General features: G+C 50.8%; 2 protein-coding genes across 2 annotated transcripts; both read right to left on the reverse strand.

Annotated features, from left to right (window-relative positions):
* Positions 1–294: 294 nt before the first annotated feature.
* On the reverse strand, positions 295–1410 carry CMK2 (Calcium/calmodulin-dependent protein kinase II; the record flags this gene model as incomplete). The annotated part of the gene is made up of 3 exons (XM_036633789.1): positions 295–301; positions 361–1106; positions 1156–1410. The coding sequence occupies 3 exons, from the start codon at positions 1408–1410 to the stop codon at positions 295–297; spliced, it is 1008 nt and encodes a 335-aa protein (XP_036502744.1).
* Positions 1411–2889: 1479 nt separating this feature from the next.
* Positions 2890–5005, reverse strand: CGCS363_v001941 (Meiotically up-regulated gene 80 protein; the record flags this gene model as incomplete). Its single annotated transcript, XM_036633790.1, has 3 exons — positions 2890–4040; positions 4093–4381; positions 4436–5005. 3 exons carry the CDS (start codon positions 5003–5005, stop codon positions 2890–2892), a joined length of 2010 nt encoding a protein of 669 aa, XP_036502745.1.
* Between the last annotated feature and the right edge of the window lie 18509 nt (positions 5006–23514).

Raw genomic sequence — 23514 nt, forward strand, 5'->3', positions numbered from 1 at the left:
GGGATTTATTTGGATGCTATGATATCGCCGTCAGACGCCAGGGCATCACCATGGCCGCGAACAGGAAAATGGCGTGGAAGACGATAATGACTTTTGTGATATTCAATTCCTGTCTTCCAACTAATATGATCGTGAACCCACAAGTCAATCAAATTGATCTATAGTCCATTCAATTTCTAACCCTGAAAAACACCCCTTTCCCTTCCTAAGCAGAAACTCGCTTCTCCCCCGATTCAAAAGTAAAGAAAGCAGATCCTATACAAATACAAACCAAACCACATCAAGAGAAACCTCTCAAAGCCTCTATTCACACGCGTGGACCACCACATCCACACTCTTCCCCTCGTAGTCGCCCGCCACCTCTCCGCCTTAGCCTTCTTGATAGCCTCCTTCATCTGCCTCTTCTCAGCACCCACCTGACCACCCTCAGCAGCCCTGAACTTCTCCTCAAGAAGTCCCGTCAACGCGTCCTCCGCTCGCGGCCGATCTCCCGGCTTGTCCTGCAGCAACTTGGCCACCAGCGCCTCGAGCCAGTTGTGCCAAACCCGCATGGCCGGTAACTCGCAGGCTACCTCTCTCGTCAGAACCTCCGAATACGCACTGATGGAGTGCGGGATACGTTTACACCGGGAGTCGTGGAGCTCCTCCAACATCGTCCCTAGCATCCATACGTCGCTCTCCCGCGTTGGCTTGTACCGGCCCCTTCCCGCGAACTCGGGCGCCGTGTACGTCTCGCCGGGACACTTCGCCCACTTGGAAAAGATGGCCGGCACGAGCCCGTGGCCGGAGAGTCTGTATCTATGCTGCCTATACCAGTCTCCACGGTGTTGAGTGGTGTCCACGTACGGAACGACATTTTGCGGCCGGACGTCTCCGTGGACGATGCCCAGGGCGTGGAGGTATGTCAGCGCGGAGAGCATGTCCACGGCCACGTTGACGATATCAGTATCTTCAAGTCCTCGTAATATACCGTTGGTCAGGGGACCTCTCCACGCGAACTGGAGCTTATCCATGACAAGCGCACACGGCAGGGTAGTGTTCTGACGAACCGCCTGTTTTCTGTCGCCGAACTCTTCGATGAAATCCTTGTACCGTACGACGCAATCCTGCTCCCACATTAGCAACCCAAACTGTCAGTAGGAAGAAATAACTCACAAAAGAAGCATCCTCGCTCAGCTCCATCTCTCGTCCAACCAGCTTCCGCAAATGCCTCGTCTGCTCCCGAGTGAGAGGCTCACGGGGACTGAGAAACATGAGATCGTCCCCTCCGCCGGCGCCGCTGCCTCGAGACCCGAACCGCAGGTCATAGACGCCGTTGTTCTGGCAAACGCGTTTGACAGCGTAGACCCTATGACTCTCGCCTTTGCGCTCAGCGCCGATGGCGTAAAACGTATCATCGACAGGCCTCATTTCGGACTGAGTGTGTATCTTGATTATGTGAATGATTTGTGCGAGGCGTTTCTAATAATGACGATTTCGATGAAGGTATATCAATCCATAATCCGGTACGCCTGGCTCCTCTATATATCCTAACAAATCACCAATAAAACGACCGCCATCGTGAATCGTATACAGCGCGCGTCTCGTCGATCCGAGTCGTGGTATACAGACCCGGCCTGATACATCCTCCACCGCCCAATGACCCAAGGCTGGACAGACCAACCCGGCCATACACCATGACCAGTCTCTCGTGACAAGTCGAATCGACATGCTCGCCATCGGCCGGACAATTGGGTTTTGGGCAGTTCGGCCACTCTTTGTGCCGTGGGATCTGCCGTCCAATTCACACGATAGAACCAAGGAAATCTTTGTCCCAAAAGACCTTAGATCGACAGGTCGTCTTTTACCTTCATCCAACGAAGCGCCTCTATTCCCGCAAAAAGATCTAAAGGATAGAAAAGGTGTTTCTTTCTGTCCTCTTTCTATCCCTTCGCAATAAATTGACCAACAGAGACCACCGCCACCACCAGCCCTTTCAACATCTACATGTATCAACACTGCTCTTCGACCACCCATCGCGACCATCAGGCCGCGAGCATGGCTTTCCATCCCATCATCAGCCCCCTCTCTCCTGGGGGCCTAGACTATCACGAATATCAGACGTACCAAGCAAGCTGAAAAAAAAAAACTCCTTTATTGCATTCAAGTCTGACCAGTCAGCTCCAAGCTGGTCATCGGGCACAAGTCCGATCCTCTCCAACGCTCTCAGCCAATTCCCTTAGTCATACAGTATTCGTGTGGACTAAGCACTCTTCACACCGTGTTCGCAGCGACATCATCAAATTCGAATTGTCACTGCCACTTTTTAATTGGCCAATGCCACAACTCAATGCATTTCTCACCACCAATCATCATTTCAGACGTTTTCATTTCCAATGCCCCTGCAGTTTTACTGATTTGATTTGTCTTGATCTTTCATGATCTAGTGCTGTCATTGCTGACATTTTGCATCTATCTACTCTCGTCAGCTGGTTGACGCCGTCGGAAGAACCAAAAATCCTGAATCTTCCTACCCATGCCAGGGTTGTTCTTTTGTGCATAGGATGCACTCGGGTAGATATTACACGGAACCAAGTCCTCCTCCTCATTGTCCCACCCACCAGTTCCAATCCACGGTAAAAGATGGAAGACATGATAACTCCTGCCTGATGCAAATTTTGAGAAGAATAAATGTGACCCATGGGTTTCATCCTTTTCGTCACCCCAGTACCATTTGTCCTCAAACATCAAAAGAATTCCGGCCGTTGCTCAGACTGGTCGTAAAAATGAGGCCCTTCCGACGCCGTAAACAATGCAATGCTGATAAGACAATAACCAAGTTGAAAAATCCCATGTAAACCATGCTTCGAAAATGTGTCAAGTACGTAGTGTTGGGAAGTACCCCCACGCCTAGTTGGGGTACGGTCCCTGAGGAAGACCATGGGGAATCTGAGACATCTGGCTCATTCTGTAGGGGTTGTTCATGAACTCGGGAACAACTCCAGTTCGTAGGTCGTTGCGCCTGCCAAGAGGCTGGTAGTGCATCTGCGTGGTCGGCAGGTGATACTCGTTCAGAGAGGCCGACGGCGGTGGGTAGAGTAGGGTGTTGACGTGACGGATCGGCTTGTACGGACTCGGTCGCTGTTGCAGGTAAACGCTAGGCGAGTGAGAGATGGGCGTATGCGCAATAGGGGTGTGGATGACAGAGGCCGGGAATTGCTCGCCCAGTGGTGATGAAGCGTAGACCGACAGGCTGCCGGGGCTGTGTCTCTTGGTTGGCGTGCCGTAGCCGATGGCAGGATGCATCGGGACAGTAGCTGGCGTGAGCGAAGCCTGAGGCATTGAGACGGGCGCTGGCATCGGCAGCTGAGGCATCGATGTGGTGGCCGCCGCAGAAGGATAGACAGTCGCCATTGCGCGAACTCCGTTACCCAGAGGTGGAAGCGAGACATGACCCTGCGAAGCGTACGTGGTTGTCGGGGGATACACCATTTGCGAGGAAGCAGGGTTGGTGTTGAGCGTCAAGTTGGGAACCGGGAGACGTATCGGCTGCTCGCCAACAACAGGGGGTCGGGCGACAGAAGGCATGGTGGTGGGCTGTCTCGACAATCGCTTCGCTGGGGGTTCGGTAACATCCTCCTCTGATCCCCTCTTCCTGCCGTTCATGTTGGCGTGCTTACCAGACAAGGGCGAGACAGGTGGGTTGTAAGTCGAGGGCCATGCTTGGGCGCTCGGTTGGGTGACGGTGCTGGGCGAGAAGATAGCGGTAGCAGAAGGGGTCAAGGGAGGGAACGAGACGGCAGGCTGCATGGCGGCGGTGGGCGACGGCACCGGTGAGGTGAAGGACTTGTTCAGAGGCGATGTCGGTTGCTTCTGAGCACGCTCGTAATACTCGGAAAAACAGGCCAGCTTGACCAACCATTCCTCCCACTGGTCCTTGGTAGCCAGCAGACTGTAGCGCATGTTGCTGAGGAATTCCACTTCCATTACGTGGATCTCCTGTACCGAGATACCCGAGACTTCGGCCCACGTCTTGTTCGTGTAGGTGTTGTCGTCCAAGACTAGAATCCAGTCAGCGTTTGCGTCCACAGCCAATAGAAAAGTTGCACTCACATTTGTTGCCCAGCATCAAGGCCACCGTCAGCAATCGATACTCGCTGCCGGATCGGCCCTTAACCACCGGGTTCGTCGTCTTCAGCCTGTAGACGAAAAGCAAAGCCAGCAGAATGACGTTTTGCGTCACTTGTGTCGTCGACAGAACGCTGTAGGCCCATTTCTTGAACTGGGGAAAGGGCGTCGCATACTCGGTCAAGCGGGGGACGGTAGCGGTAGGAGGACGGGATCGGATCTTTTCGGCGGCTCGCAGCGTGTCCATCGATTCGAACCAGAAGAGGCACGTAATCTGCATATTGTCAGTGCTTTTGTCCATCTATGCAAAGAGGTGAGTCAATCTTACTTCGGCGGCGAAGTCTGCCAGATTACCGCCCTTGGGGTTGATACAGCTGGGGATTTGCAGACTGTGCAAGACCAAGGTAGAGGAGCCTCTCCGTGAAGAGGTGCCATCAGTCTTGTTGATGGCGCCTGATGTCGGTGTCGACGGGCGGGTAGAGTGCTTCGAGGTGGTGGAGTACTGGCTAGTAGCGGAGGCAGGGTTTACCACCGGCTGTGGTTGGGGGTAGGTATTTGTCGACTGAGGGTATCTGGGGTACTGGGGTGCTCTCGCAGCCTCGGCGACGACGGCCTTGGGCCCCCTGGCCTGGGCAACGGCTGAAGGGTAGGAGGAGAGAACATGGCTGTCGTAGGCGACGAGTTGAGGGGCGTGGTATGCAGCGCTCATGGCTTCGGTTGGCGGCGTGCGAAGCCCGCTCCTGCGAAGAGCAGCTCCGGCACCGAGATTGAACCTGGCGTTCTTTTGCGAGGAGGCGGCGTGGTAGGTTTGCTGAGAGTAGCTCTGTCTGCACGATGCGATTTGTGCAGGAGAGAGGGGCAGGCTGTAGAAGGGCAATGGCGCAGCAGTCGAACACATCGGAGCGGGGGAGAGACGGGTTCGTGAGAGAGGAAGACCTCAGGTTGGTCGTTCGCGGCGTGGGTGAGTGAAAGTTGGTCGAGTGATTCGGTGGAGTTGAGAGCGAGTCGAGGAGAGCGCGAGTGAAGGGGAAGCCAAAGCTGACGTCTGCTACATTTGCAGTAGAAGCAGGTGGCAGGCACTTGAGGTTGGCGGTTCACTGAGGAAGCTTGGTGGTGTCTTGCGGAGGGCAGAAATCTAGAGGATCGAGTCAGGAGAGAAGTCTACCGTACTCGAATGCTTCGCAGCTTCGTCGGGTTCGCTGTCGGGGCGTGGGTGGTTTGTTGGGAGTAAGTTGGTATTCCGAAATATTATTTGAAAGCTCCTAATTGTTGGCCATGGTAGGGGGTTTCGGAGATGCCTTCCTCAAAACGAGAAGTCGTTGCTGTGGTCTGCCGGCAAGGTGGGGGGAGCTTGCGAGGCAGTTTTGCGGCAGGCGCAATACAAGTCAAGACAAGCTGGGGAGGCTCAAGAGGTACTTGAGACTGGCTCGCGGATATCTCGTGGGAGCGTGAGGACGAGAAGAATGCGAAGCTCGGCGGCGGATTAGGTGAAGGTGAAGAAGTAGAGTCGGGCGAGGCAGAGGTCGGGGGTGAAGTTCAGATCGTCCGTGTAAATGAGGTAGGCAGGTGGGTTGTTGCTCGCGGGCGTCGTCAATGAGGGCCGTGATTCGGTAGGCTGCAGGAGGGCAGGGCAGTTGGTTGTCGTCTCAAGGCAAAGGCTTGGAGGGCAAAGGCAGGGCCAGTTGCACTTGAGCAGGCTGGTGGAATTGTATTGTATGAAGTAGTTGGCAATTGAAGAAGAGGTGTGAGGTCAGACAAGGAGACGGAGTGAAGCAAGTGAATGGGGTCAAAAGGGATCAAGAGGCGGCAGGTACGAAGCGAAGCAGCCAGCTGGAGCTGGGTAGATTGAAGCAAAAAATGGAGGCAAGGGTCTAGTGATATGGTTGCGTCGTTCGTTGTCTGGACTCTCATTTCTTGGAGTAGTGGTGTATCCAATCCGCGCCGTGTGCCGTACGAAGTACAGAGCGTATGGGTCGTTGTGGTAAGGTACAGGAGGCATGGCCGTGGCATGGGACAGCATGGGATTGGGGGAGAGGAAGGGGGGGGGGGGGGGGGGGGGGGTCGCCATGGATGGATAGGGAAGGCTTCACGGTGGGCAGGTACCTTGTTCCATGTCGCTAGGTACGTACCTGCCTTTTGTGAGGTGAGGTTTCTTACGGCGGTAGGTTCCCTGCGATGATGAGGTGGAAAGAGTGAGAGGGGGGGGGGGGGGGGCAGGAGGGACGGACTGACTGAATGCCCTGTCTGTCTGCGATGGAATCGGTACTTTACGCAGCAGAAGAAGGTATCCGTAAACGCAGGTACCTCCCAGTGTGGTGCCTGCCTTCTCCTCCACCTCGCTCCTGCTTGAGTCTAGTTCCTTCCAGGTTCTTGTGCGGGTGCTGGACCCCTCAGCGAGTGGACGGCCAGCCAGCCAGCCAGCCAGCCTTCCTAAGCCAGGCCAGCCCAGTCCAGCAGGCGCAGCGCAGCGCAGCAAGCAAGAGGAGCAGGAGCAGGAGGACGAGGACGAAGCCCCTCTCTTGCCCCCTCCTACCTAAAAAGCCAGCGGGCGGGTTTGTGGTAGGCAGGGTAAGGTAGGAAGGTACTTTACGCAGCAACTTCCATGTTCACTGGGCTGCAAGAAGGAAGGGATGTCGCAGGAGAAGGAGGTAGGTACCTCGGGACTGCCGCAGGTTTGCAGCAAGCAAAGAGGTAGCGGCACGCCGGACGGACGAGAGGCCGCTTCGGTCAGGCCAAGGCACCTTACTTTCCCTGAGGTGCCTCATGTACCGTGTCATACCATCTTTGCGCACAAAGTACTTGCGTTTGAAGGTGCACCCTGCGGATACGCCAGCCAACCAGCCAGCCAGCCAGCCAGGTAACGTAGGTAGGTAGGTACCTGACAAAGTATCTTCTCTGCCTCCTCCTCCTCCTCCTCCTCCTCTGGCCTGGCGCAGCTATTCGTACAACTGCTGCGTAAGTGCCATCGCCCTATTAGCCTGCTGGTTGCTCACGGGCTGGGACTGGTGCTGGTGCTGGCGCTTGACACGCGTATGTACCGCCTCACTGCGCATTGGCGGCAAAGATACCACCAAGCTGGGGCTAGCCTCTAGCTTGTTCGGGCTCGTCCTGCCTGCCTGCCTGCCTTCGCAGATCCGCAATACCATCATCAGTTTAAAGTGAAGCAAGCAACGCAAAGTAGAACCTCGCAAGCCAACTTGTTACAAGTACGGATACCTTGAGCAGCAGCTTTCAAAGTGACGACAGCCATCCATGGGCAAGCCAGCAGACCCAGGCCAAGGCCAGCCAGTCCCCGTCCCAGCTTCGTTCCCCCGTCTTAATGGCCGGGCCTACTACGCCGTAGGTTAGGACAGATACGGATACTCACTCCATGCTGCAAAGGTACTGCACCATGATACCGGCTAGTGTCCACTGCGTATGGAGTAGTCCCTTGTGAATATCCAAGTCACCCAGTCCCTGGCCGTCCAAGTGCCAAATCAAATGGACGTCCAGCTCATGCCAGGCCGTCACTCAAGTCATTCAATCTTTTTTGTTTCATGTCTCCAGCGATCCAGGCCCAGTCAAGCCTAGTGCGCTGCGCTGCGCTTCTCGACGAGTGCCCTCAACTCAAGTCTGTCCTTCGCGTTCCGTACCGCACTTGCCCTCCTTGGTCCCTAGCCGCAGTCGCAGTCACGGTCCCCAGCCGGACAGTGGGAGAGTGTGTGAGGTGGGATGCAGGTGGGCGTGGGTATCGAAATGCGGAAGGGGGGAAAAGTGTGTGAGAGAAAGAGACTGATGAGAGTTGAGTGAGAGTGTGTTCCGTGTGTCGTGGAGTGGCACCTAAGTGGTTGACTCTTTTTTTTTTTTTTTTTTTCGCCCTTCCTTTCCCTCTCACCCACCTTTCCAAGCCATGCCGAAATAGGGTTAGCGCACTTTGAATGGAAGCAAGTGAATTGCAGGCGGTGCGGTACCTACGTTGCGGAAACCTAACAGACCACCTCAAGACAGAGAGGCTCCAGCGAGTGAGTAACCACTTACCGACGCCGGGCAAGACAGAGACAGGGCATGGGACGCAAGCACAGGGTGAGGCGAGTTGACGACGGGGGAGAGAGGGGGGAAAGGAAAAAGAAAGGTACGTACCTGGTGCCTGTCCGTCGGGTGCCTCGTCGCTGGTCTCACCCCCCTGCCCTTCTTCCCGTCGCTTGCTCCCTGGAATGTGGAATGTTCCTTCACACCCCCCTCCCATCAGCAAAGTGAAGCATCCTTCGTGATTTCTCCACGTCCCCTTCTCCCTCTTTCCCATCTGCGGCGCTCATTGAAATCCCAAGGGTGCCCAGACAGCGTCGAGTGGGGTTTGGAAGCCTCTGGTCCGTCTCTCTTGCCTGCTTTTGGCTCGGTGTCTTTGCGTTGGTGTCGCCTCAAGCTGCAGCGGCGGCACCAAACACCAAGCACCAAGCACCAAGCACCAAGCCCGCAGCCAGGCAACGCAAGCTTGATTGGATGCTGCACAACTGCTGCCGTGCCCGTGACGGACGGGGATCATGATGGATCTAGACAGTGGCCGAGTCGGTACTCGAAACTCTGCTTTCCCAGCCCAAATCGTCACCTGCTGCGCATCCTTCAAAGTATCGGGTACTCTCACCGTGTATGTGTAGGAAAATTCGAGGTTTCCGTCGTCGTCAGTCGTTGTCGGCTTCGGCTTCTTCAGTATATCCATCCTCCCACTTCCATCTTTTTCATTGCCAATATCATTCTGCATTACCAGGCGAAGGCCGGCCAGACAACAGCTCGGCCTAGGCAGGCTCTGCGTTTCTTTCTCAGTCGTGCGTCTCGCCCACTTGTGACGCTTGTTGACGGAGCTAGCGCAGACTTGAGCGCAGGGCAAATAAAAGAGACGCCGTAAATGAAGCTGCTTGTCGTAGCCGTAACCTTGTCGCGCCGCAAAGGCAACCTGGAAAAGGCACCCGTGAAGACGGTCGGTCGGTCGTCGTCCTCCTCCACCAAAGACGGCCCTAGAAGTTAGCTCCGTCCACCATGAACACCACCCTTGTCCTCATGCGCTCTCCACCACCACCACCACCACCACAACACCACGGCCGCCGCAATTCTACCGTACGCAGTAGTTCGACACCGTCCATCCTCCAAAAGCCAGGCAGGCTCCTCGTCATGACCACCACCACCACCACCACCGTCGCCGTCGCCATCGCCATCGCCGCCAACGATCCATTCTTTTCTCGTCCCATCATCCCGCCGTGTCCCATCCCGCCCCCCGTCCACACACTCCATCCTTCGCTGTCGCATCCCCACACAAAACTCTCTCGGCCCTTGGTCTCTTTCAGCCCGTTACCCTGCCGAGCTAACATTACGAACGCTCATCCCCTACCGATGCAGACTGAACTGTCGCTGTCCAGGGCCAGACACGGCATGCTAGTGCGCCGTAACCCGTAATACCGAGCTCACTTTGACTCGAGCGTCTGTCCCAAGTCCCCATAAGCTACCACGCAGTTAATGAAGCAAGCGGGAAAAAAAAAGGACACTGCGTTGCGCATCCAGTATGGAGCCTGCGTATCGAGTACCCTTCGTACTCCGACTTCGTCTGGACCTGGACTTTGCGTCACCCGTGACCCGGGCATGACCCGTCGCTCAAAGCTTTTCGATTGGCCCGCTCGTGTCCTTTTTTTGCAGACGGGTCTTCGTTGCCAATTCCTCGCCTACCGATTCAGGAACGCAGGTGGGCGGGCGGGCGTCTTTTGCACCTCCGTGGTGGTCATGGTCCTGTCCTTGGTTCGGTCCCAGTTCATTAACTTGTCGACTCCGATGGATCATCGTGCTCATCCGCACTGCGACTCCAGAACGAAAAGCAACCTCCGATGGACCACTCTCCTCGCTTTAGTGGGCGCCTCGTCCTCGTGTGCAGCGCTCCATTTTCGTTCTACCGAGGACTCCCAGATAATGTGTGAAGAAAAAGTCTGTCCCAAGTCTCCACTGCTGTCTGTGAATCGCATGTTGCGACCTGTGACCGCCAAAAGTCATACGCAACCAACAAGGCTGCCGACATGTGCGGTACTTGCCGTCGATTGGTGAGCATGAGCAGAGTATTAGCACACCTTACCCTCCAATATTTGCCCTCAAGCACAAGAGCCAAAGATATCTCGAGACCCCAGGCCCAGGGTGCGTTGCGGAAGCGTCGCTCATTCAGGCATAGCGCCCCGAGTTGTTGGCCTGATATCTCGACACCTTGGCAATCCATATTGTCTCAACCATCAACACACCCTTTGAAAGAGAGGCGGCTGGCTGGCTGGCTTGTCTGCGTGCAAGTCAGTCAGGAAGACGCACGACGTCCCCACGATCATTTGCCTTGTAATACGTATCAAGTAGGTGTCAAATGTTCGCACCAGGTCAGACGGATGAGCGCCGCAACGCACCGCCGCCCACACCTCACATCAGGTGGACGATCACCACGCTGACAGGGAAGTCGTTCCGAGGTAACTTAACTCGACCGGTGTAAAGTAGGTAGCGAGGTCAATGGAAGTGTGCAGTATCATGTATGTTCGTAATTCCGCCCGGCAAAGTACCTCTCGGTTTCCGTAAGTTTCGGCATGTTTGCCATGCCATGCCATGTCTCCCTTACCTTGACCCGTCCAGAGGCCGGCGAGGGCAAAGCCGTCCAAGACTTTCAAAGTGCCAGAACGAATATATCCGTATCCGTACCCCACTGCCATAGCAAAGGCATAGGCAATTGCATTAGATTCGCGGCCGAGACAGCGGACCAATCCAGTCCAGGCTGGTTCCATCCATTTCACCAGCCAATCAGCAGCACCAACTGGCCCAATCCAAATTTCAGCCAAGCCAGGAAGAAGCGAAGCTCCCAAGCCAACAGACCAGGAGAGGCACAGTGCGCCGTGCCACCTCGCAAACCGCATCAGAAACACGGCGGCTGACGGCACTGGTCCATCGCCGTCTGTCTGCCTGCTTGCCTGCGCCGAGCCTGTCTTGCTGTCGCTGGGGGGTGAGTAGGACACGGAGAGACAGAGTTCTGAAGTTCCAAACAACACTGCACCCTGTTGGCCTGTTGGTTCCATTCCCTATGTACTGCAGCACCTTGCAGTTGTGACCTCCGGTGTGTGTATTTGATCGGTGCAGTTAGTCGCATGCCATCAAATGTAATTGCCAAAGAGGCCATAGTCAGGCCAGCCCGAGAGACGTGAGTCTGTCGTAATTTCCCGAGAGTACTGTCGGCGATGGCGCACCTGACAGAATCTCCGCACAATGAAGTGCTTCCGAATGCTGACGGCACACGGCACTGGAGCAGTCCAAACCCCTCTCTCGCTGTATCCTCAGGGGATGAGACTTCTGCCATGAGGAAACAGTACTAAGTAAAGTTGGCACCGGTAGGCGCAGCCCGACAAGGACCCCTTCTGAAATTTGTGCAGGTCAATACCCTGGTAGACAGGTCAATAATTGATATTGCCGCCGCGGAGGCTTCTGTGACGGATACGCTCGTTGTTCGGGACCATGGCTGAGCCAGGGGTTGCCCAGGTCACCATCGGTCCATCCACCACCTCGGTTGCAAAGCCGCAGAAAAGAAATTGAAAGGACGAAAAAAATAAAATAAGGTAGACGTGCAAAATAGTCTAAGGCAAGGGAGTCTTGTCGCCAACATCACGACGGTGCTTTGCTAGTCCCTCGCTCGAAATAGAAAGGGGGACATGCGGGCGATAGGCGACGGGAATGGTATTCGTACATGACAGGGCTCAGCGGTTGGTCCGCCGGCGCATATACTATTCTCGCCTTGCTTCGCCGCCGTTCTATTACTTTGGAAATCAGCGTCCAGGGCAACCAACGCAACGTACCTCAGCCTTTCCCCTCCAAAGAAGATGTCGAGTCCAAAAGCAAATCTTGATCCTCGGAGCCAGGGGTCAATCTATGAGCATCGACTCAGGTATATCTGAGGGTCGGGGCGACGATGAGCATGGACTGCCTCACCACGCCGATTCAGACGGGCATTGCTCGGCTTGTCGACAAGGCTGTAAACGTGCAAAGGCCCAACCTGAGCCATTGCTTGAGGTCTTTTTCCCCCCTCCGCTTGGCTGATACGCACTCCCTTCTGGCTGCATTAGGCCGGGACCATCGTTGGGCTGGTTCATCATTGGAGCATGGCGCCACGACGGCGAGTATCCGAATAGCCTGCGGATCTTTGGGAGATGGAAATTGAGAGTTTCCATGTTGCCGTCTGGGCCACCAACTGCGTTTGCATCCCCCAATGAAACCGTGGCTTGGGGCTCGCAATATCATATTGCGGCGGCACCATTTTGCGTAGGTGATAATGCATGAGCGATCAAAAATGCAGAAACACTGCTCAAGGCCACAGGACCGCCGGCACGTCATGCACAGACCTGTCTTTGTCCATCAATATCAGACTCGTCTCTGTCTGGCACACCGTCATCCCTCTCTGCGGCCTGGCCACTGCGTTTTCATGTTGGTGGCCAGTAGCCAGTCACAAGCTAGACTCGGGTGAGGAGGTGCCGTCCCGCCTGAGTGAATAGCAGCATCTCTAACTGACGATGAGGGGGGTGAGTGGCATCTCGTTTCGACAGGGTATCCGGCCGTGAGAGCCACGGAGGCAGCTCCAAAGATCGGTATCACAGCGTCATGGACGCCGACCGTGCCGGCCGAAAGGCTGGGTTGCGCAGGACCTCCCTCCGCTGCCACTGGATAGCGACCAAGTAAGCAGGATCCCCAGCCAGGTCATTAAAATCCCTGCAGCTCCAAGTAACCCTGTATCGACGCAAAACGCCATGAGCGACACGCGAGAGGAGGGTGTCTTACCCGCGTCTCCCCTGCTAGTGAGCCCGTGGAACAAGTGGTCGCATTTCCAATGAAATCTGAGCCACAGGGCCCCAGACATGTCATGTTGGAAACGGAGTTGCTCAACAGGACAGGGAAACACCCTCGAAGAGCCATGCAAACATTTGTCGTCTTCCGTCGTCCAGTCAGCGGGGGCCATAGGATGGTAAGTAGCAGTGTGGTTGACTGGGTCCAACGAATCAAGCTACTGTTGCAAAGATGGCAAGTTGCTGAGAGATGATCGTAATAGTGCGGAACGGGTGTGCACCGCGAGGCTCGCGACAGCATATTCGTACCCTCAAGCTTCCAACGCCGTGACAGCCTACAATTCATCCAATTGTGCACCGCCTAGTTGACGATAGGCAAGTGTGCCAATGGCGTTGCATCGGCCAGCGGCAAGGCGCGGAAGGGATTCCACGGTTGCCCTCTGCTGCCCTTGCAACAGCGAGCGTAAGATTGGGGTTAGTTGCAAAAAGCGCCTGAGTGAGAGCCGATAGGGCACACGGTCCGGCGTCTCTGCTTTAACGCTCAGCAGCCTTGGGCCAGTGCTTCCCAGGCCCCGGCCCAATGCTGTGGTTTTGAACAGTTGCGATTGACCTAGGAGTATCCCATTTGAGTGCTGGTTACCTTTCGCTTGACTGCCGCTGGTTTTCTTTTTCTTGATGAAGCCGTCGAAGTATCCCGGAGCAAGTGTTTCCATTGTACAGGGTTGGCTTGCACGAGTGTTTGTGATGAGCTGCTGCTGCCTTAATCGATTTCAGTAAGCGGCGCGCCAATCGACATTGATGGGTTGGCGAACAAGTGACCAAGGATGATGGTTAGCTGGGAATAATAATACCTCACCTCCTGAAGGTTGGAATGCTGCCATCGCGATGGGGAAGACACGAAGTAGAGCGACGCAAATCCTGGGACCAGGAGTCTCCAAACCTGCCAAACTTCGTCTGCACCGCAAGCCACGGAGTCAGCACCCACGCAAGTTATGGGGTTCGTCTTTGATACCGGAGCTGCAGGGTCGGTCGGTCTGCCTGGCGGCTTTCGCACAAAATCGACCGCCTGAGTCCAGGCTCGCAGCTTTTGGAGAACTTGAACGGGAGCAGTAGGTATGTACCATAGTAAGCGATTTGAGGGGCGTGGATGTATGCGAAATCGTTCTTCTCCTCCTGCACGAGGGTGAGGAGACCTGCGAGGAGAAAGATTCCCCATGGAATTGGACAGGGAGTGGCCCAAGCCACACCTCTAATGTTGTCCAAGGTCAACCTCGTCGACATGCGACTCGGTCAATTATCGAACGGCCAACACGTCTCCAGAGAGGTAGTAAGGCTTATGCTATCGCTCAACCCCGGCTTCACGGTCCACCGCTCACGTAGCTGGTATCCGTAGGTCATTCGTTCGTGAGCATGCGTTAACGGCACACAATGCCCGTGAACGTATCGGTATTGCCTGTGTGTGGTTGATCTCAGGACATTTGGGGGCCCTCGGGGCAGCATTTGGCTGTCTGCGGCGGCCATCTGTGTGGCTTGTGGCGCGTCTAGTCCGGTGTGTTGGCGTTGGCGATGCATGGTTGATCGGTGATAGCGCTTTATACGACTACGCTATGGGCGTGGGCGTTAGCATACCCCACCCAGACTTCCTGTTCCATCCAGGGTCGGCACACGAAATCCACAAGCCATTCAACCCCCGTTTTGCGAGCACCATCGCCCGCCTTACGGAACGTCAGTGCGACATGAACTTAGTCTCTCTCCTTTGTGCAATTAGCAGCCGGATATGATGGGTATCAACATCATTTAGCGGCGTCGGACAGATACGAAAGCTTGCATGTATCATAGCTTGACTATTGCGCTCGCATGTCTAGATAGACGCGTTGGGAAATCGTGAAAACACACAAACTTAGCAGCTTGTTGAGAGAGTATCGAGTTGGCTGCCAACGATATTTATGAGCCTTCAATGTTATTTTAAAGACCTTTTGAGGCATGCTCCTCAAGTGACTTCGGCAGACCAGGCTGCATACGTAAGATACTGCCCATCGGTTGACAAAAGCTCTTCAAACCGCGGTGTCTGGGATGGCATTTTGAAGATATCACCCTACCGGGTTCAAGATTGCATCGAAATGCAACTTCAGAAAATGGACTATGCACCTCTGATCATAGCGGCATGATAGACATCGTATACGCTCAGCCGCCGAATCCTCGTCGGATTACAAGCTGCGCTACTCTTGTTGCGTGTGCGTCTCAAGGACTCAAATTGATCTCAGCCACAGATAAGGATCGATTTCCCCCCTTCGAGATGGAACCGGCATGCGATGATGATGGCAGCAAAGCACCCTCGGCGTAGGGCTCCAATGGCATTTTTGGCCAACTTTACTGCCAGGCATATCGATTCTGAATGAGGGCGTTGTGGCAAAGAAACGCACCACTGTACTCCGAAATAGGTACGAGGTCGGAATGCAATGGGCAATCAGAACTGGCATCCTGATGGGCGGTGATTGGACGGCACCCTGGCGTCAATCAGGCAGTGCGTAGAGAGTTCTTTCAGAAAGGGAGGGGGGCGTGTTTGAAGCATCGTGAATGCTGGGTGGGTAGCTTCACTGCCCACAGGCTGTACGCAGTAGATATCTGAGTCGTCAAGTCCAACGTGCCTTTGTACTTGACAGTCCACGCAAACAATCGGCCAGTCCAACGGTGCGTGTGTGCAGGGAAGGATAGCAACTGGCCGCCGGATAGGAGGGTCGGCCAAGGACCAGGGGCTGGACTCGGGCCCCCGTGTGTTCCGCCGTCGAGGCCGAAGCTCCATAATTTGTGAATGCTGATATGGCCGACTTGGCATCGCCATTCCAACCTGGAACCGGGGGGGCTTCCGCAAGAGTTATCGATTGGATCGATTGGATCGTGCAGCGACGTTTTTTTGTTTTTGTTTTTTTGCTAGCCAGGCAAGTCTCCGTCTGGTATACCAGCATATCGTCACAAGACCGGGATGCTGCATTCTCGCTGTGCTGAGAGCCCGAGAACGACGAAGAGGGTCTTGTTTAGCCCTGGACATTGGCGCGCCTGGCCGTAGAAGTCACCAAAAAGGCGAGCGGGAATGGACCAGCTAAGGCTTGATGGTGCGCTGAGCAGACCACGATCTGGCCATGGATCACAAGGGAAGTCCTGTGTTGAGACACAGCTATAATAGCCTGGAAAGATCCGCAGATACCCTACAGTCCCTATCTCAAGGGCCTGGGGCGCACTCGGAGAGGGAGAGAGAGAGTATGTGTGTGCGACATAGCACAACGGCAGCAGCGGGTGTATGCCTATTTGTCGCATCTTGCCATTTGCTGCGGGCTCTTGCTGACGGAGGGAGACAAGATGTCTTTTTGCCTCGGAAGTCATTGACTCTGCCAGGGCAGACGCCGTTGGCTCTCTGTGGTGTGCAATGAACTGAGACTCTCGAATTCTGTGTACTATTTCGCGAAGGTAAAGGGGTCAACCAGCGAGCGCCCTGATCGAGTCTCTTGCCCGGAGGTAGCATGCTTTATCCGAGGAACGAGGGACTGATGATTTCTCAGGACGTGATAATGCTCCATGCGCCTCGCCGCAGGACAGCTGCTCATTGAGTCAAGGACTCAAGGCTAGGCGGTATGTGGCAGCATAAATTCAGCCGGTTGGCGGGACGGGCAGCAAATGAGCGGCGTTGAGGAGTTCCGTCTAGACGGTATGTGGTCCAACATGAAGCACGCAACCAGGGCTTTCGAGGGGGTTGCAGACCGTCTCAACAGTTGTAATGTTGGTCCTAAGAAAAGTGCCATACAGTGCGTGCCCAGCTCAGGCCTCTGGCAATGTAGTGGAATTGGGGGGTGTCGCAATCGGGAGTGAGCAGCCATACAATAGGTGGCATAGAAGGATGGCCCGGTGGTGCGATTTTAGGTTGCAATATTTGGCACTGTTTGCAGGCTCCCCGACGGTAACCTGAAGCCAGGTCTAGGGTGTGATCTTCTCCCCAGTACTAGCACCAGTACTAGAGATTTAACAGCAAAAGTGACCTCTAATAATGCCCTACGTCCCTTATATAATTTCAGATTTATAATAGAAGTACTTATTTTACTACTAAGTTAGTATTTTAACTAAATTTAGCGAGAGATATATTTACTACCTTTATAGCTAAGGTCTCTAGCTAGCTAACTAATATACTTTACTAGTTTATGTAAACTTTACTTATATTATAGCTTCTTATATACTATAATAAAAATACTAAAGTTATACCCTCTTATAATAACTTTAAGTACTCCTATATATAGCTAGTAAGCTAATAAGGGCTTAGATATCTAAAAAAGTATTATTATTATTATACCTATTATAAAAGAGAGTTCTAACTCTAATAATAATAAAGTTAAGTAGATTAAGCTACTACTTATTAAGTTAGTAAATCTAGGATTAAGGAAGTAAAAGAGAATATCTCTACTAAATAATAACACCCTCTTACTTATAATTAAAGCTAGAAGTATTAAAAATAAAAGTTTATAGATATATTAGTTAGCTTATTAAATAGTAGTGTTTATATAAGATCTTCTATATACTTTTTAAGAGAAAAAGCTAAATATTAATAAACTATAAGCTCTAAAGCTAATATAAATAGAGATTATAAAAAGCCTTAATAATATAAAGGTCTTTAATTATACTATAACGCTAAACTATATATATAATAAGTTTTATACTAAGAAGAAGAAGTTCTCTCTATAAGTATAAATAGTACTAAAATTTAGTAATACTTTTAATAAGATTACTAGTATAGTATATACTAATAAAGATAAAAAAACAGCTTTTTTAGTTAATAACCTAAAAGTATTATAGATCTAAAATAGAGGGTTAGGTTAGTTTTAGCCTTACTTAAAGATATAAAATAAAGGCTTAGGTATTAGTAATAATATATATACTATAGAAGACCTTATATAAATAAGGAATTCTAACGTAAAGGCTAATATTAAGAGTAGTAAGAATAGTTATAAGGAGGAAGTTAATAATTTTACTGAGGAAAAAGATAATATTATTAATAGTATGCTTAATCTATTTACTTTATTAACCCTATAAAATAACTACTTTGCATTAAATATACTATTATATATACCTTTACTTTAATATTTAATATTATAAATACTACTCCTCTCTTTTAATATATTAAGACTATAAAAACATAGTAAGATAATTATAAATACTAAAAGTTAGGTATATATAAGCTAAAATATTTAACTAATATATTTAAAGAGGAAGCTAAAGTTAAAAGAGATAGTAGAAGGTAAGTTAGTAATTAATATAGCTCTTACTAACCTTAAAGCTAATTTTTAAAGTAAGTTAATAGTAGTATAATATATTATAGTTATAAGAGAGCTATTATTAAAGCCTTAAAACTTTATAATATTACTAATAGTTCTTTAGAATAAAATAGAAAGTAATAATAAGCTTAAGAGATTATATATTAATTAAATACTAGAGAAGTAAAAAGAGGGTTTTTTTTTAGTGTTTTTTTTATATAAATACTTTATAGTATTAGCATTAAAAAAAAGAGTGTTTTTACTATATATAACTATACCTACCTACCTCTATTAATATTAATGTTAATTTACTTACTACCTTACCTACTACCTCTTTTTTAGTGCTATTTTAACTATATCTCTGCTACTATAATATTATAAATTTTACTTATTAACTTACCTATATAGTAATTATCTACCTGTTACTATAATATATTAATATTAATATTATCTTAACCCTCTCTTTCTACTTATTTTATCTTTATTAGTAGGTAGATTATTAGAAAGTTATAGAGCGCTATTACTATATATATTATAATAATTTATTACTTTAAGCTATACTTTAGTGCTAAACTTTAAATAATATAGAACTTCTTTTTAAGATAACTAAAAGCTTATTTTATAATAACTTAAAGATAGTTATACCTTAGATTATATAGCTCTTAAGTAGTTATTAGTAGTAGGTCTATATCCTTCTAATCCTATAGATAGTAATAAGTTTTATAGTATAGAATACTAAGGCTACTCTTACCTCTAAACTTAGTGTTAATAAGGAAATATCTACCTTCTAGTATAGTAAATCCTTAGTTATATATAAATATTACTAGTTTTAAGTTATAGATTAACTTCTCTATACTAATAAGTATATATAAGAAGCTACTATTAAACCTTATTATTATAAAAATATTCTAACTAATAAAGCTTTTATAATACTACTATATCTTCTGCTTTTTTTCTAATATAAAAATATAAATTAAAGTACTATTAATAACGCTTATATAACCTAAGAAAGTCTCTCTTTTAAGGTCCCCTTTAATCTCTAAAGAGATCTCTCTCTCTATTATAAGTTAAATATATACTTTATATAGTTTAATATAAGTAGTAAGTAAGAAGTTAATATACTATAAAACTACACTTTAGCTAACTTTAAAAGTATAAGTAGTAATATACTAAAAGTAGCCCTAGCTTAAGATATATAGGAATATTATTAATTTCTACTTAGCGTTTATATATTAAGAGTCTATTAAGCTAGTATACTTATTAAGCTATCTAATAAGTATATTAAACTACCTCTTAGTTATCTAGAATATCTTAAAGAAGTAGCAAAATAACCTTATTAGTAGCTCTCTAGTATATATATATACTACTATAAAGCTATCTTTATTAATAGCTATATAGTAATTACTTAATAATTACTCTTATTAAGTTAAATTAATATAAATACTTTATATTACTAACTCTATAGCTTTATTTATAGCTTTATTATTAGAGGAGTCTATTATAGAGAGGTTAATTCTACTATTTAAAAGGTCTAATTACCCTTAATACTAACTCTAATATATAGAGAAGGTTAGAAACCACTTTCTCTATATACTAAGCTTTTTATATAGTAAGAAGGGGTTAAATAGTAGAAAACTCTAGTATTAATACTAGAAAGAGGGGGTATATAGTTATTTTTTATATAACTATACTGCTAAGACTTTATAATAGGGTCCCCTTGCTAGTAGTAATTTATTAGTGCCTAGAAAGGTTAAGCGTATTAAAAAGAGGTTTTTCTAGGCTTCTATTACGTCAGAGAATGTGCTAGTACTAGAAATCTCTAGTACTGGTGCTAGTACTGGGGAGAAGATCACACCCCTAAAGTCCTATAATGCTGACAACTCTAGCAGCGCCGCATCCTACAGCCAAGAGAGGAAGCTGTGGCTTATGATGTCTTGGACTCGAGAGATGCAGTTGGACAGACAGCACAGTCGGGCTCCCCTACAAGCATGTAGATGCTTGACAACGACAGCTGCAGCAAGTGCATTTGTGGAGGGCCATTGGTTCTGTACAGTGCAGGAAGATGAAGTGATCGAGTTCCAAGGTTGAAACCGAACCTGAACAGCGATCGCCAGCGCCTCATCTAGCTCCATGCCTCTTGTCAGGCGCTGGCAACACGGCAAGAGTGTTATTCAAGACCCAGGCTGTCCGTTCAAGGTGTTAAAATCATGTTGTGCGGTGTGTCCACGGAATGGTGGAGATTGAGGAGGTGAGGGGAAAGGTCGAGACGACGATGGATGTCAAAAGTAGATTGCCGTGGGGGATCAAGGTTGGGTGTTTTGTCGGTGGCTCCTCCTTGAATGCCTCGGGCGGTTTCCCTGGCCTGAAGCAGATATGGACAGGCTCAGGGAATGGAGCTTTCGTAGTTGAGGTGGTGCTGATGCCGGTGCTGATACTGGTGCGTCATGTGTAAGACAAAGGGCTGGCAGTTGCATGGCATGATGAAGCAAAAGTAACGAAGGTTGTTGGTCCCGTCAAGCCTTTCGGTACGTAGGAAACACTGGCGGTGCGGTACGAGTATTGGCGAGGCCGCAGGGGCTGGCGGCGTAGCGTAGCGAGCGGCGGTTCGGGGACTCTCCGTAGAGAGAAGAGGGACGGATCGGCAGTAGGCACGGGATATTGGACGTCGACAGCCATCGTGTCTCGACTCTGATGAAGTACTGCATAGAATTGTAGTTGTTCCTTGTCCCTGGGGAAAAAAGGGTTGCAAACAAGGACGCTGGGGCCTGCTGATCGGATGGCCTGCTGACCGATGGGCGAGGGAGGGCAAATGTCGGGCCCAAGGAGACGCGTGGAAGCGCTGTAAATGGCAGCTGCGTGGAGATTCGGGGGACAGCGGTCATGGTTGCATTGTGGCAGCTTGATTTTGAAGGTGGGAAAGGCGGCAATTGTGGTGTTGTGTTGCAGGCAAGCAAGGTTCGGTTCTGTTAGTGGCTTCCGTAGGATTTGCATTTGGATTTGCGTTTGGCTTCTTCCGTGCAGCGGGTCGACTTTGTAAGACATTCTGGCTGGGCTTGGTGATCGTCATGGTGGTTTTGGAGGGCAAGGCAGATGTCGGATCGAAATTTCGAGGATTGAGGTTGAGGTTGAGGTGGAAGTCGAAGATGATACCAACCTGCCTAGGTAGATAGGTACCTTCCCAAAAGTTGCGTGGGTGGTTGTTTCCTTCTTCCCTTGCTGTGCTGGGGCGCGGCTTCCACTGGGCTGGCAACTGCCACCGGCGTCGTTCCTTCTTTCCTGCCTGCCTGCCTTGTCTGCCTGCCTCAGATGCTTGTCGCACTGTATACGTACCGAGGCTCCCCAGTGAAGGTGCCCCCAAGTGCAGAAGGTGCCTGCCTCCAGTCTGCGATGCATCACGTAAGACGGGCAACATCCATCAGGTCCAGTCTTTCCGTTTTCACCGGAGGGGACGGAATCCGAAACGGAGTGGACGCCATCGCCATCACACCTGCAGTTGCTCACACATGGATTTTCAGTCATCACCAACCCAACCCCAACCCAACCCAACCCAAAAGGCAACCTAACCCAAGTCAAGCCATCCCTCCCCTTCTCTCATTCCCTTGCCATCATCATCACATCCCGCATCCATTCCCATTTCCACACCTCCATCAGCTCGTCCTTGTCGCCCTCGTCAACCACCATCCGTTACAACAAAGCTACTCTAGGCTCCGGACCCCATGTCCGTTTCGCATCCCGGCCCGGAGCGAACAGCAAGCTTGTACATAACACACAAAGAGCACACAGCTGCAAATTGCAACGCCCAACGCAACCACAAAGCACAGCATCCATACCATTACCGGCTTATTACTTCGCTTTGGTCGTGTGTCGTCCAGAAAACCACGGACCAGCTCGCCTACGAACGGGACGGCAACCTGTCCGATTGCCACTCCATCTCCAACTTGGGGCGTGTCGTGTCTCGTGTCCAAGACCTCTCTGCCTCAATTAGAGTTGCCAGTTGCCCCAAAGCCTTGGACAGGAAATAGGGGACGACACCTCAAAGCCCTGACTGCCTCCCTCCTGCAGCAGCTCCTTGGACTGCGCCGTGCCGTCGCTTCACGACCTCGTCATCGTCTTCCACGGTTATCCGTACTCCTCAAACCCCTCGAGGCGCCATCCCTCAACCCCTCCACGCCCTCCTCCTCCATCGTGGGCTCGGACGCCTTCTGGATCTGGATCCGTCCAACCAACGACAACGGAGAACCACCACCTTTCTCTTCCATGTTCCCCTAGGCTCCAGCTGCATGGCACGGAGTCAGTCGCCTGCTTGCTTTTGCTTCTGCTCCTCTTCGCATCAGTCATCATCATCACTCCCCTGCGCCTTGCTCTGCGCTTACGTTCCGCCGATCTCCAAGAACTTCCGTGCATCCGCGCAGCTACTACCGAAATCCACAGCAGTCGCCCGGTTTCAAGCTCCGCCATTTGTTGTCCAACATCGACGTGATTTAGCCTTCAATCCGGCATCACATCTCAGCTTGTCAGACGCGTCCGTTTCTTCCACCGATGCACTTGTGTACAAACAACCCGCTGCCCTCTGTGCAACCGGGCCGGGGCTCTGTCTTTCGCATCGACGAGCCATATTCAACGTCTTAGTGACATGCCGTGTATCACTAACCAACAGATGCCCTCACCCTGAGCATGGCAACTGCCACCGACGAAACACGATAGCACTGCAGCCGGGTTACGATAGGTTTCCCAATATTCGCCCGTTGCATAGCAAGTTAACATGCCGGTGCACCCAAGCCGCATAGCGAATTTACATTATGGACGCCGTGTGTCACCCGCATTCGGTCAAAGAAATTCCGGCATTCCTCAGAGACACCGCCAACGCGCAACGTGAGGCAGAGCTGAGCGCAGGCGCCAAGCTGGCATTTTACATTCATGGCCTGACTCGGGGCCGCCATCATAGCTCGACAGGCATCACCATCGAGAAACAGAAAGTAGACTTTCATTGCGTCCGCCAAGAGCGTCTATTTGATTCTGGATGGAGTGGCTTGATTCAACGAGCGTGGCACGCCTGGCAATGAAGCAGTCAGGCTAGGCTTGGTAGCGTGTTAATCATCTGGTCTTTTTTTGCCCCATCCTTGCTCCCCGCTCGCTCCCGCCCCGGGGGCAGCACGGGTGACGGCAAAGATGATCAAGGAGGGGGTTCCAGGTGCTAACTGTCTCGCCTGACGCGCAATAGTGAACGCTGAAATTCTGACTCCTCGCGTCTGATACACCGAGGCACCGGTCGGTCCATCTGGCACCACCGCTGTATC

The sequence above is a fragment of the Colletotrichum siamense genome (genome assembly GCF_013390195.1).
Source record: "Colletotrichum siamense strain Cg363 chromosome Unknown KSG_Cg363_contig01, whole genome shotgun sequence".
NCBI lineage: Eukaryota > Fungi > Ascomycota > Sordariomycetes > Glomerellales > Glomerellaceae > Colletotrichum > Colletotrichum siamense.